The sequence below is a fragment of the Leptonychotes weddellii genome, chromosome 15 (assembly GCF_054177405.1).
Source record: "Leptonychotes weddellii isolate Sample4059 chromosome 15, ASM5417740v2, whole genome shotgun sequence".
Classification (NCBI taxonomy): domain Eukaryota; kingdom Metazoa; phylum Chordata; class Mammalia; order Carnivora; family Phocidae; genus Leptonychotes; species Leptonychotes weddellii.
In genome coordinates, this window is record NC_138383.1 from 6,357,856 (window position 1) to 6,371,217 (window position 13,362).

General features: G+C 59.1%; 1 protein-coding gene across 1 annotated transcript; it reads right to left on the minus strand.

Moving 5' to 3' along the window:
* Positions 1 to 3,908: 3,908 nt before the first annotated feature.
* On the minus strand, positions 3,909 to 11,865 carry TTYH2 (tweety family member 2). Its single transcript, XM_081804575.1, has 2 exons — positions 11,661 to 11,865; positions 3,909 to 4,103 (listed from the first exon to the last, which is right to left on the minus strand). The coding sequence occupies exons 1-2, from the start codon at positions 11,787 to 11,789 to the stop codon at positions 3,927 to 3,929; spliced, it is 306 nt and encodes a 101-aa protein (XP_081660701.1). The 5' UTR covers positions 11,790 to 11,865; the 3' UTR covers positions 3,909 to 3,926.
* Between the last annotated feature and the right edge of the window lie 1,497 nt (positions 11,866 to 13,362).

A 13,362-nucleotide genomic window follows, 5' to 3' on the forward strand; every position in this document is an offset into this window, starting at 1 on the left:
CACAGCAAAGTTGAGCAGACGTATAGAGATTTCCCATACACCCCCTGCCGCCCTAACAGCCGCCTCTGCTCCCACCATTCCTCACCACACCGGTACATTTGGTACATTGATACACCTTCATGGACACGTCATTATCACCCAGAGTCCGTGGTTCACCCTAAGGATCACTCCTGGTCCGGTACATTCTGTGGGTTTGGGCAAATGTATGGCACCCATCCACCATTAGAGTATCCTAGGCTAGTTTCGCTGCTCTAAAAATCTGTGCTCTACCTTTCCATCCCTCCCTCCCCCACAACCCCTGATCTTTCCACTGCCTCCAGAGTTTTGCCTTTCCCAGAATGTCAGATGGTTGCAATCATAGCATGGAGCCTTTTCAGACTGGTGTCTTTCACTGAGTGACATGCATTTGAGGTTCCTCTGTATCTTTTCATGGCCAAATAGCTCATTTCTTTTTAGCGCTAAATAATAGTCCACTGGCTGGATGGACCACAGTTTATTTACCCATTCGTCTACTGAAGGGCATCTTGGTTGCTTCCAAGTTTTGGTGATTATGCATAAAGCTGCCATAAACATCCATGGAAAAGCGGGTTTTTGACTAAGGAGCTCTGTCCTGGGGGTATGCGACCGGAGGGAGCTCTGGCAGGTGACCCAGGGGGTAGGGGTGAAGGTTCATTCATGGCCACCTGGTCCCTGTTCTGGCTAATTTCCTTTGGGCCGGGAATAATACTCCTGTCTTCTAGTCCAGCACCTCTGAAGGGGGCAAGACCGCTGGCTGGGCCTTTGGGATTCTGCTGCAGTAGGTCTGGGACCCGTGCCTTCACCAGCTCCCCAGGTGACTGTCATGGGGAGGCGCGGGGACCACCGAGGTCTCTCCTGAAACCTCCAGGAGCTGGGGACTCCCCCTCCGTTCTCTACCCTTTCCCCCTGCTTCCCCCCACCACCCATGAGGTGGTCTGCCATACTGGTAGAAAGTTCTTTCCTCCATGGAGCTGAAGCCTACCTCCTGGTTCTTGACTGTCTTTGGGGGCATCCCAAAATAAGCCCCCAATTCTGCGGGATGCCCCTCAGATGACAGAATGTGGCTCCCTGTCCCCCTTCCCTCCTGCTCTCCTGTGTGCCTTTCAGACCCCGGTCCCCGTCATCGCTGTCCACCAGGTTCAAACCCTCCTCCAACCGGTCACTGTCACTCCGGGTGAGGCCCCCACGGCCAGGTGTCCATCAAGCTCCGAGCACTGGGGGTTAAGCCCTGGCAGCCCCTCTCCGCCCCGCTGACCCCGTGGTCTACAACACCCCTGGGTTTCCTCACAGGAACTGCTGCCAAGCCCAGCCTATCCTCTTTCCTGTAGCGCTGCGCTCATTTTTGTTTTGTTTTAAGCAAAAGCAGAACTTTTGAATCTATCCCTGTGAAACTGCATCGAGTTGGTTTTCGTCCAACATTCCAGCCTGGACAAATCATCTCGAATCTCGCCTACATCATCCGCTGTATTTCATCTGACGCGCGCCACCCGGGGCCGGGGGGCGGGGGGGACATGCATCTGGAGGTTCACTAAGCAGCCTCCTGACTCTTCACCCAGAACACTAACTTCGGGAGGGGGGGGGTGGGAGAGATGAATGCACACGTGCACACACTTACATGTTTTCTTTTTTTGTTCAAGAGGAAGGATCTAGGATGGAACCCCCGGGAGATTTTAGAGAAATCTTCTCCCACAGTGAGCTTGGGCCCCGAGCTCAGTGTTTCTCGGGAAGTGGTTCATGGAGCGCAGGACAGAGTCACCCAGAGTGCCTGCTATCAGGGTAGGTAAGCAACCCCCCCCGCCCCCGCGCCACTGTAGCCTTGTGCTCTGAGCATGTGCATTTATTTTAAAACAAGGATCTTCTATGCTTCTTGTGTATAACACAGACACGCGCACGCACTGGCTACTCTCTGGTGTCCCGCTATGTATTCTGTGCATTCAACCAGAATGTTCAACTGGCTTTGAATCCGCTTAAGTGCACCACTGTCCATTTGGTGTTTCTCCACAGTACCCATGGGGACCTCATGTCCAGCTGAGATGCTCGTACGTGAGATGCACTGTAGTTCTATGATCTTCTATTTAGTGACTTTATTATTTTTTTAAAATTTTTATTATGCTCTGAAAAATACCTCTTGTTTGCTCCTTGTGTTTATAACCTTCTCCTCTAGTTCTCTGTGTTATGATCTAGTGTTTTCTGAGGATTCAGCATCAAGCCAAAGCCTTTCCAACCCTTGCCCTGTTTTTGATACTGGAGGTATTCTCATTTTCCGCCTTCCCCTAGTCTGGATTTATCGGAGCTGGCCCAGGAGGGCACCTGGTCTTCCAAGACCAGAAATCGCCCGTCACCCAGGAATGCCTGACTCCAGTAGGTCATCGACTTTATGCTTGTTCCTTTCCTCCAAACTTACTCCTTAGTTTGTAATTACTCAAATCAAACAAATGTGTGATTCTCCAACTCTCCAAGAGCCACAAGAAGGCAGAATCAGTGCCTGTGCTTCTTACCGCGGGCTCTCGCTTGCCTGGCACAAATAGCCTGCAGAATTTTGGAGAATGAATCATGCCACATGTGTTCCTTCTGTTTTGAGTTTTCCTGAAACGGCCGGTAATTATCACTTACTGGAACTGACCCTCCAAAGTCATTCTTACTGTTCCCAAGTATTCTTCTGTCATTTTCAGCATTTTTTGAAGAAATCTGAGTTCACGCAGAGAGGGCTTGCTGTGTAGAAAGCACTGCTGGTTTCTTCGCTGTCTCCCGTCTCTCCCTGCCCACCCCCAGCAGGAGGCTGTTTTTCCAGCTACTTCGTGGGAGGTCCTCTCTGCTGGGAGTCAGACTCGTCTTTGAGCTCCTGACTTGGGCTAGAACTCTCTCCTTTCTGTTTATGATTTAGGACCCGGTGGCATGACCCCCCACCCCCACCCCCTGCAGCCCTAGTGCTCAGCGCTTTGGCATCACTGAGACCCTGCGTCTGGCTCCTTCCTATCTTGGCTTAAGTGACCCTGAAGCTGCAGGCAGGACAGGATGGGAGCATGCTGTAACAGAGAAGACACCACAGGAGCAAAGTGAGGCTAACAGCCCAGGCGTCCTCACTCCCAGCACCGCTGTGCCCCGCCTGCCTCTCATCCTGCTGCCCAGACAGAGGGCCAAGTCCCGCTGTGGGATCTTGGATGCAACGGGACACTTAGCAAGGAGGGTCTCTACCCTTTGACAGTGACCACCCCCAGGAGCATCTCAGGCTGGATCCGAGGCTTTTGGAAAAACCTCCGTAGACGTGAGAACAAGAACAATACAACCACCTCCCCAAAACAGAGCCAGCAAGCGTGTGGATACTGCCCGGGCAATGTGGGCTCTTGCATGGGGGTGGGAACCCTCATTCACTGTCCAAAGCACAGAAGGCCCAGCGGATGGCACTAAGAGCTATGGATCTCTTGAGAAGAATGGAATTGATATAGGCTGCAGTCGAATTTCCTCTGACCTCGCAAAGCAGCTGGGAAGGCCCCACGATGCAAACAGAAGATGCCCCCTCTGTCCAGGAATGCTGTCCGGGGCTGCCAGGCATGCCCCCACCAGCCTGAACAGGACTGCACCGGGGCAGAGGCACTGGGGAGCCCCCCGTCACACCCCGTGCATCTGACCCCTGTTGCTGGGCAAGGAAAGGGACACCTTTTGCCCTGGGAAAGCCTCTGCCACGACGGTACCCGGAGCTCGGTCAGGAGAATGTAGCCACACAGCAGAGGAACCACTTGGGGTTCGGTGGGGGGCTGCTGGTGGCAGAGGGAGAGGAAGGGGTGTCATGGCCCAGGGGCTAACCACCAGGAAGACCCAGATGGTCAGGCCCACACAACCTGACTTCCCCCTCTGTGGGCACCGGAGAACCCCCGGAGCCGCCCCCTGAGCCCAGTGCAGAGGGACACTCACCAGCAGACGAGCCCGGCCACCACCGCCGTCCAGGTGACACAGCAGGAGTTGCGCTGCTTGGTCTGCACGGCCTCGTCCTGCCGGCAGCAGCACACGCAGACCACGTAAGCCGCGAGGACGATGAGGTTCAGGCCTAGGCAGATGGCGGCCACCAGCCCCAGGAACAGCAGTGACTGAAGAGGAGAGGCCCGGTGTCGGCACTTGGTCCCATGGCAGGGTTCGAGAAGCACCCTGTCCTGGGGCCCTGAGCTCCCACTGGGGCTGTGGGGGCCTCCATCCCTCCTCTGCCTTCCTCCCTCCTCCCTCCTCCCGTGGTTGAGGCCGCGGCCCTGCACGCACAGTGCCCGGCGCTCAGAAGGCGCGCAGAAGGCACTTCAACATGGGCAGGGCGGGCAGGGGCAGCAGAATAGTGGATGCAGTGTGGGCAGCAGAGGTGAGGGAGAAGGAGCAGCTCCAGGCTGGGCCCCAGCTGGTGGCTTACACGCCTGCGTGAAGTTATGGACCAGGCCCTGCCTGATGAGCTACTCTGAGCCGTTCAAGAAACGAGGCAGGAACCGCCAGCCGGCAGTGGGGGCTGTGGGTGATGAGCCGCATGGCTGGGGGACAGACGAGGGGAGGGACATCCACGAGGATCCGAGGGCCGTGGCCTCCTGGAGGACACCGGCTTTGGGCAGGATGTTTTGGAAGCTGAGAGGAACCTGGGACAGGGCCAGGAAGGGATGCCTGGTGCACCCGCTTCCTCCGAGCCTTGTTCTAGATGCTGGGGTCCCTCCAGAGACACAAGAAGCCAGCTCTGTGCTGGAGGGGCAGGAGTGGGGGAGGGGGAGTCAGAACATGCACCGTGGGGTCCCTTTCACTGCAGCCAGAAAGGGAGAGCTGTCCCCAGCCTCAAATTCTGAAGGGGGCAGGAGGTGCCGTCTCAGGTCGGCCGAGCACCTTGGGGTCCTGCAAAGCGAGCTGCTGTCTGTTAGGAGGCCCAGAGGCAACCCCCTCCTTGCCCTCCAGTCTCTCGATTCAGCCAGATGGACACCAGATGGCACCAGGATTGGTGGCTGCCAGCCAGGGCTGGACCTGGCCGTCAGTCAGGCTCCTGAGCTGACAGCCAGCCTCACCCTGCTCCCCACATGTCCCCCTGGTAGTTCCCGGTCTAGAGCCCCCAGCACTCTAGTCTGGGCTGTTGGGGTGGGAGCCGGTTTCAGGGAACCCTTGTGCTGGTGGTGGCAACCAGCAGAGTCGGGTAGATGCCGGGACCTCCCGGTCTAAGGGAGAGACCAGACTGCGTCGGACCACGCACACACAGAGGAGACAACCCTGAAAAACAGAGGCTGGGGGGCTCTGCAGTCCTCAGGCTAGGGCCATTTTCGGGGGAAGGGGAGGTGGGGGTGGGGAGCCTCACAGTGGTGAGGAACCTGCTGGGTCCGCCCTGTCTCGCCAGGTCTGCGAGGGCTCGAGTTAGCCTTTGGACCCCTGATTCAACCTGCTCCTCTGGTCGCCCGGACCTGCAGGCTTCTGAGCCTCATGGACAAATGGCCAAATTGGTGGGGATAGACCAGAAGAGGTCAGGAGATGGCTCATTTGGGAGTGGGGATGGTGGAGGTGCCAAGGTGTGGTTTCGCCACCACCTGGGACAAACACGTCACAGGTACTGTAGGAGCTCGCCTCCCCACTCGCCTCCCCCCACCAGCAGCATGGATGCCCTAGTGACCCGAACACATCAGCCCAGCTGAAGTGTCCCCGGTGGCCTCATGGCCTGGCCGGGCTGGGGCTCTTGGCCTGGACCACTAGGCACCCCCACCCTGCTCAGAAGGTGGAAAGGAGCCGCTACCTTCCCGCCCTCAGCCCACGCCCTCTCACCGGAGGGCCCTGGAGCCCCAGGCCAAGGAGCACGGGTGTTAGGGGCTCGCTACTCAAAGTGACGTTCACTGACCCGGCACAACGTGGACATCTCTTAGAATGCAGACCCTTGTTAGAAATGCAGGGTCTCAAGCCTCGTCCTGGGCCCTAGCGAATCAGAAGGGCGTCCAGAGATGATCACAGGAGATCGGTATCCCACAAGTTTGGGGGGCGCTGATGAGTGTCCACAGACTTTCTCAAACCTTTTCCAGCAGCTTAAGCTTTTCTTCAAAGACTCCCTTAGCGGAGCCCTACTCTCCAGGGCCTCCTCTGACTGAGGAGGGGACTGACATGCCATGCTGTGTCCTGGCCACCCTCAAGGCCCCTCTGCTAAAACCCTGGGTTCTCCTGACCAATCTGCCAACCACTGCATGACGCGCCTACCCCACGGGCCAGCAAAGCCACGCCTGCTCATTTACCTTACAGAAAGGAGGCCTGTGTCCCACCCCCCCCAGGATACGCACATGAATGTCCCCAGCAGCTCAATACACTGGTAACAGCCCCAGAGCAGAGACAAGACAAGTGACCACCAACAACAGAACAGATACATACAACGCGCTGTGGTCAGAAGCTGGAATACCACGCAGCCACGGGAAGAAAGCCACACCAAAGGGCAGACATGTAGTGCCGTCAGAGAAGTGCAACTACAGTGAGTGACAGGTGGGCACAGGAAACACCTCTGCAAGGGGACAGACTGGGGAGGAGTGTGGGGGGCTCCTGGGGGGTCAGGAATACTCTGTCAGGATGGCCTCTCTCATGCACGTCTTCAGGTGCACACTTAAAACCGTGCACCTTCTGGGGCACCTGGGTGGCTCAGTCGGTTAAACGTCTGCCTTCGGCTCCGGTCATGATCCCAGGGTCCTGGGACTGAGCCCCGCATCGGGCTCCCTGCTCAGGAGGGAGTCTGCTTCTCCCTCTCCCTCTGCCCCTCCATCCCACTCGTTCTCTCTCTCGAATAAATAAAATCTTAAAAAAAAAAAAAAGTGCACTTCCCTGTAAGTTGTTCCTAATGGAAAAAAAAAGCAACAAAAAGCCAAACAGACCTTTTGTATACACTAGAGTGGTTCACATCCAGACCTCTTCCCAGCTACCCTTGACTTTCAGCTGGTCTGGACAGTCCCAGTCCTTCCCCAAACAGGAAAAGCCGCGACTCTACCACGTGTCCCCACCTGGCAAGGAAGGACCACCAAGAGTGTGGTCTAGACGTGGGTTGGTGCCATGTCAGTCCCCCCAAACCACGGCCAGCCACCACCCTCCGTCTGTGTCGTGACTCCCCTACTTCACACTCTCAGAGCCCCCTCGGCCCCCTGTGAGCCCAGTCCCGAGGGTAGGGCCTCCCCAGCTGGGCAGCGGGCCTCAAGGAGGTGCACGTCCCGCCTGAGAGAGGCCAGGCCTGGGAAATCCAAATGCAGGGGCCCTTTGGTTAGCAGTTCACCTCCAGGTCTCTGCCCTGGGGTGCTGGGTGACAAGGATGGGGCAGGCCTGGCAGGGGGGAGTGGGGCAGGGAAAGAAAGGAGGAAGTTGGGAAGTGGAGGGGAGGAGGAAGGAGGTGCTGGAGGGAGGAGGGAGCAGTAACCCAACTAGCAGAACCGCCCCCCCATGTCACCTGCCAACCTCTAATAGGCAATTATTTTCCTGTCCCTAATTAACACTGCAAGTCCCCATGTGTGTGGCAGGTGGGGGTGGGGGAGAGCCAACCTCCCTTCCAGAGGGAGCTGGGAGCTCTGCTCACAAGTCCCCTGCTGGGACAGAGCCTGGAAAGTAGTTGCCCACGTCAGCCACCCCCTCCCCGCCCTGCCCAACACCGAGCCACCACGGTGCCCACAGCTCCACATCAGGGCTCGGGCTCCAGCCTCTGTCCTCAGCACAGTGACTTCAATTAGTTCTGGTTTGCCACTTTGTAAGGAGAAACCCAGAGCAAGAAACTGGGACCCAAGCTGGGGTGGGGGAATGACTGATTTGCACGCTGGGGACGCTGACCACGAGGGGCTTCTGCACTAGGCGTGGGAGGGGGCAGCAGCCGGAGGAGATAGCTAGAGAGTGGGCCAGCCTCGGGGTGAGGCCCCAGGGAGGGGAGCTGGAGCGACTTGGGAGGGAAGGGTTAAGCCCCGCCACGGCCCCCCAGTAGGGGAGGGGGGCGCAGCGTGATTGTCCGATGACCATGACTCAGTGTGCAGGCTGCATGAATGGGGCTTCCTCATCCAACTTGGGCTCCTCGGCTGGGCTCCCAGCCTGGCCTTTCCTCCTGAGACCTGCCCCCAAGGAACGGGGTGGGGGGAGCCCTGTGGTTCTGGGGCTGTGGTCCCATCCTGTCCCCTCCCCTGGCCTGAGGACACACACTCGGGACTCTCTGGGGAGCCTAGGAGCTGAACCACCCAGAGTTAACAGGTGAAAATACACGTCTGAATGTAAAAAGTTAAAAGCATCTCGTCTATCTCGTCACGCGTGTCCCAAAAGAATGGCTGGTCTGTGGAAGCCGGGGAAGGACCCGTGGAACAGGAAGCACCGTGTGGTTCCTGCACTTGGACGGAGGCAGCTGCTAACATCTGCACGGCGTTTTGGAGCTTACTAAGACATTTCCAGCACATTCGTTCATCAGCGCCTGGCCTCCCTGCAATGGCGGGGAGCCGGGTGGTGTCCATAGCTGGAGGAGGGAACTCCGGTGGCTTGTTCTGGGAAAGAGTCACAGCTGGATGCAGGGCCAGGGGTCCTTTCTGTGTCCCCAACTCCGCCCAGTGGACATCTGGCCAGCTGGGGGCTCCTCCCCAAGCAGTGCTTGCAGCAGTTTATGACGTGCCAGTCACTGGCCACATGCTCTAGACCCCTTAACTTATCGGGTCCTTTCCTTCTCTCCTTGATGGGGGTGGGGGGTGTCTCCATCTCTACCCATCACCCATCAAAGGTGAGAGACTCAGGCTGAGAGGTCTGGGCTGCTTCCCCTCTGCACACTCACAGCCTGGAGCTGGGGTGCAGGGTCAAGGTCCACTGGCAGGGGAGGGGTGCTGGTGGTGAAAGGGTCAACCATCGGTGGGCTTCTACTGCTCCCCAAGAGTCCAGAAAGTGAGTGGGAACCCCCGCTTCCTCAGGAACGTTCTGGGAGCTGAACTTCCTCAGGATATTCCAGGTCACCAGGCGAGCTGCTCGTCTGTCATTTCCACTCTTTAAGACCCCCTTTTTCTTCCAGATCCCTGCACAGCTCGTCCCTCCTGAATTTTCCTCGGGGCCTGCACCTGCCTCTTTCCAACCCCACTGAATCTTTGGTGCATGCACACACACACTGCCCCACAAGCCATTACCGTTCATTTGGACACTTCGGGCAGGAGTTAGTTCTCTGATCAGGGTCTGTAGAAGCAAATCTCTTCCCTCTCTATGGCCCGAGGAGTACTGTCTTTGGACACATTACTGAACCCAAAGGCCAGCCCGTCTAATAGTTTGTATCACTGGTCCTACTGCAAAAGCTCTGGGACCCTCTAGGTACCAAGCACATTGCATGGAATGTCCCGTTTAATACTTGCAGATGAGGGAAGTGGGGCTCAGAGAGGTACGGACACCTGCCATGACACACAGTAAGTGACAAAGCAGGGATTCCAACCCAAGACAGCTGGAGGGCAGAGCCCCAGCCCCACCTACTCAGCTGCTGTAGCCTGGAGCCGAGGCCCTGGCAGCCTTGGTTATCACGTGACCCCTCGTCTGGCACAGCATTTGGCCTCAATCAAGTTTGCTAAGTACTCAGATGACTGACAGCAGAAGGTGCCCCATCCATGGTGTTAACTGGCCTGCCAGCTGGGAGGAAGGGAGCTTCCAGGAGAGACCCATGGTCAGACAACAGGGGCACTCACCCAAACAGGAGCCACCTTAACTAACACCCAGAGCCATGGTCGGGCTGCCCAGGAGCGGTGGCCCACGGGAAGGGGATGCCTTCTGGAGTCATTTGATGCCCCGCACAGTGTGCCAGGGGCTACACCCCGAGAGAAGAGGGGCAGGGACTGTGAGTGGGTCCCTCTGGCTCAGCTGCCACCTCTCCACGGGACTGAGTGGGTGGGGGAGGTTCAGGCCCCCCCAGCCACAGCTGCTGGCGGGACAGGCGCTGTCTCTGGGGCCACCGGGCTGGGGGAGTGCCCTACCACCACCCTCTCGCCCATCTGGAGGTCTTCCTGACCCAGCCAGTTTAGATTTCCTCTTGTGGAAAGAAGAAAATTACAGCTGGAGATCTTCCCCCTCCCCCGCCCCCAAGATCTGGGGCGCAGGGTTAGGGACACACCAACAAACACGGGCACGTGCACGCGCGCACGCGCGCGCACACACACACCGACACAGCTGTCTCAGAAATCATATCCGCCTCTTTTCATGCATTCATTGGGAGCGGAAGATTCCCTGGAGCTATCCCCCAGGCGGCCGCATTCTCCGGGAACGCTGACTTCCACCGGCAGAGCTCTGGGAGAGGGAGGGGCAGACACAGATTAGGAGGGAGCTGGGCTAACCCACCCAACTGCCTCGCAGACAGCAGGAAGGGGTCCTGACTCTCTCCCCTTTCTGGAAGGGCAGGCACCTTGTGCCTGGAGCCTGAGGGCGACAGGGACACTAGGGGCTATTATTAGACTCCCTGTCCCCGGTGCACTGCACACCCTGCCAGATCAGGATCCCTCGGGCCCTGCAGGAGCAAGGGCTGGTCAGAGAAGGCAAACAGCTGACTCCCGGCTCAGCCTCCCCCTCAGCCTCCCGAGACTCAGCCGAGGCCCTGCTCTGCCCTGACCTGCCCCACACGGGCAGATCAGGCTCAGGCCAGAGAACCTGACACTCTGCAGGCAGAGGCCACCAGGGGTCAAAGTCCCAACATCGGCGCAGAACTCTCAACAAATGGGCCCCGTCCTGGGCTTTTCAGCCTGAATCTTTGACCCAACAGCGAACTGACTCAGCGGGGCCACAGGGGCTGGAGCAGGCTTGGCCAGACCTCAGAAGGCTGGGAGAACCTTTAGTTCTGCCTCGGTGGGGAGGTCTGGGGAGCCCCTCCCCCAGGGGGAGTACAGAACCCGCAGAGGGAAGGGCCAGCGGAGCGAGGAAAGGGCAGAAGTGCAAGGATGAGGGGAGTGGCCGGCCAAGAAGCCAAGACCCCATAAATCCAGGGCCTTGGAGTGTATGTACGCAGCAGGAGGCTGAAGCTGCTGTGAGATGGGGCTGGCCGGGGACACGTCCCTTTCCCCAGACCTCCATATGTGGCTGTGGGCTTTGGGCGCACAGGAGGGAAGTCACCCCCGCCCCCACGCAGCCGCCTCCCCCGGCCATGCAGCGGTCCAGGAGGGGCCCAGGCAGAGGTGCCCAGCGGCTCCCAACCTGCAAGCAGGGGCTGGGGAGGAGAGGGGCTGCGGAGTCGAACTCTGGAGACGAGTCAGTTTCTGCTCAAACTTCTCCCAGGCCACATACAGCCGGAAAGAGAGCGCCCGTCTTGGAACCGCAGACGGAAGAAAAGCCCGAGGCGCCCTTGGCATCCCCACAGCTCGCGCGAGGGAATTACCCGGGTACGGGCACAAAAGCCCCCCCTCCTCCGGCGCTCGGGCCCCCACGCCCCGCACGCAGCCTCCGCGCCCCTCCCCCCCGTTCCCCAGCGCTGGCAGAACTCCCATCTTTCCAGCTTTCCCGGCCCACGAGGTTCCCAGACGGGAGCGCCGTAGCCAAGAGTCCCGGGGGAGAAAGGGAGAGGGGTGACGAGGCTGCGGGGCAAGGGTGGGAGGCGGGCCGGGGAGGCGTGCGGACCGCGGCGGGCGGGCCGGGAGGGGGACTGGGTGGTGCGGGGACTTGGGGCGCCGGCCGTGGCCCGGGTCCGGGCGGCGCGGACTCACCTCCCGGTAACTCTCATCGCGGGGGTTGAATGTGCTGTCCACCGGCTGCAGGCGCAAGCCCAGGTGCGGGACGCTGTGCAGCCACGCCACCCACCAGGGCGCGACGTACTCCACGCGCGCGGCCGGCATGGCTCGGCCCGAGCGCGCCCGCCTGCTGCCTGCTGCGGCCGCCGCCGCTGCCGCCGCCGCCGCCGCCGCCACCCGGCCCGGGACGCGCGCCCCGCCCCGCCCCGCCCCGCCCCGGCGCAGGCCCCGCCCCGCCCCGCCCCGCCCCTCCCGGGCTGGACCACCGGCCCTGGGCGCGCCCTCGGGCTGCAGCTGGTCGTGCTGGGGAACCCGCAGGCTTTTCCTGCTCGGGATTCTGTCTTGGCCCCGCGGGCGAAGGAGATGGAAGAAGTGAAAACTGCCCCCAAACGCCCCTGTTTCTTCACAGCCGTCTCTAGGTCCCCGGGCTTCTCGTTAGTTGTTATCAAATCAGGATGTAGATTGTCAGTCAACGTGTGCTGTGAGCAGGGCAGTCCTGGCGCCAGAGGCGACACGGCCATTCCTAGGGCTGCCAGGGGGTAGTCAGTTCACAGTTTGGGGACGGCAGGGAGCAACAGTCTGCCCCTGGGTCCCTAGTTCTAAATTCACTCTCATTTATTGAGCACCCACTGTGTAAACCACGTGTACTCAGAGCAGTAAGATGAGGTTCTGTCCCGCGAGCGCCCAGCCTATCTGCCCAAACAACTAACGGATGCTGCTTTGGAAGCCCTGGGGACTGAGAAAAGCAGTTTGATTCTGCCTGGCAGGGGGCACGGGGCAGGCCTCCTGGAGGAAGGGACCCTCGAACTGACCAGAGGGGTGGGTAGGAGAGCACTGGGAGCGCCGGGAAAGGCTGGACCTCTCTGGGAGACACAAGACCGTCCACAGCACACATTTACTGAACACCTGCTATGTGCCAGGCACTGAACAGAGCAGGGGCATGGCGCTTGGTGGGGGCAGCTGGTAATAGCAGCACACACAGAAGGATGCAAACTGTTGTCTTCGAAGGGGCTTTGGAGAAAAGCAAAAGCAGAGCAGGGTCAGTGGACCAGGATGCGTTCAGGTGCAGTTGTTGATCTGATAAAGCCTTGTGGACACCTGGCCCTGAGTATGCTGAGCACTCACAGAAGCCCCAGGCATAAAAGCCTGGTTTTGGGAACTGCAAACAGCATGATGTGATGGGAGGACAGGTCGGGGCTGGCAAGTAGTGGTGAGGCTTGAGACAAGGACAAGGTCAAGGTAAAGGACCACCTGAGGTTTAAGTGAGAGTGGAGGAGTTAGGGGTCCTGATGGATCTGGCTGGAATTGGACACAGTCTGGGGGTGGTCATGAGGTGGGGAAGAGACATGGGTGAGAAAGGGGACTCCGGAGAAACTCCTGAGTTTCTGACTTGGGGAGCTGGGAGCAGTGCCCTGAAAGCGTGGTTGCCAGAGGGGGGTGGACCACAGACGTCCCTACTATGACCGCTATCAGAGGTCCAGGGGCCTGGAGAGGGAGTCCCAGTTCCCTGGGCTGACTGGGGCCATCTCATCTGCGCATGCCCAAAGCTGAGGCACTGAGGGGGGTGCAGAAGGCCAGAGACTGCTTCTTTTCTCGTAGGAGTTTTCATTAATTCAACAAACTTTGACAGCGCACCTTCTCCCTTCTAGGGAATACAGTGACCAATAAAACACCCGCG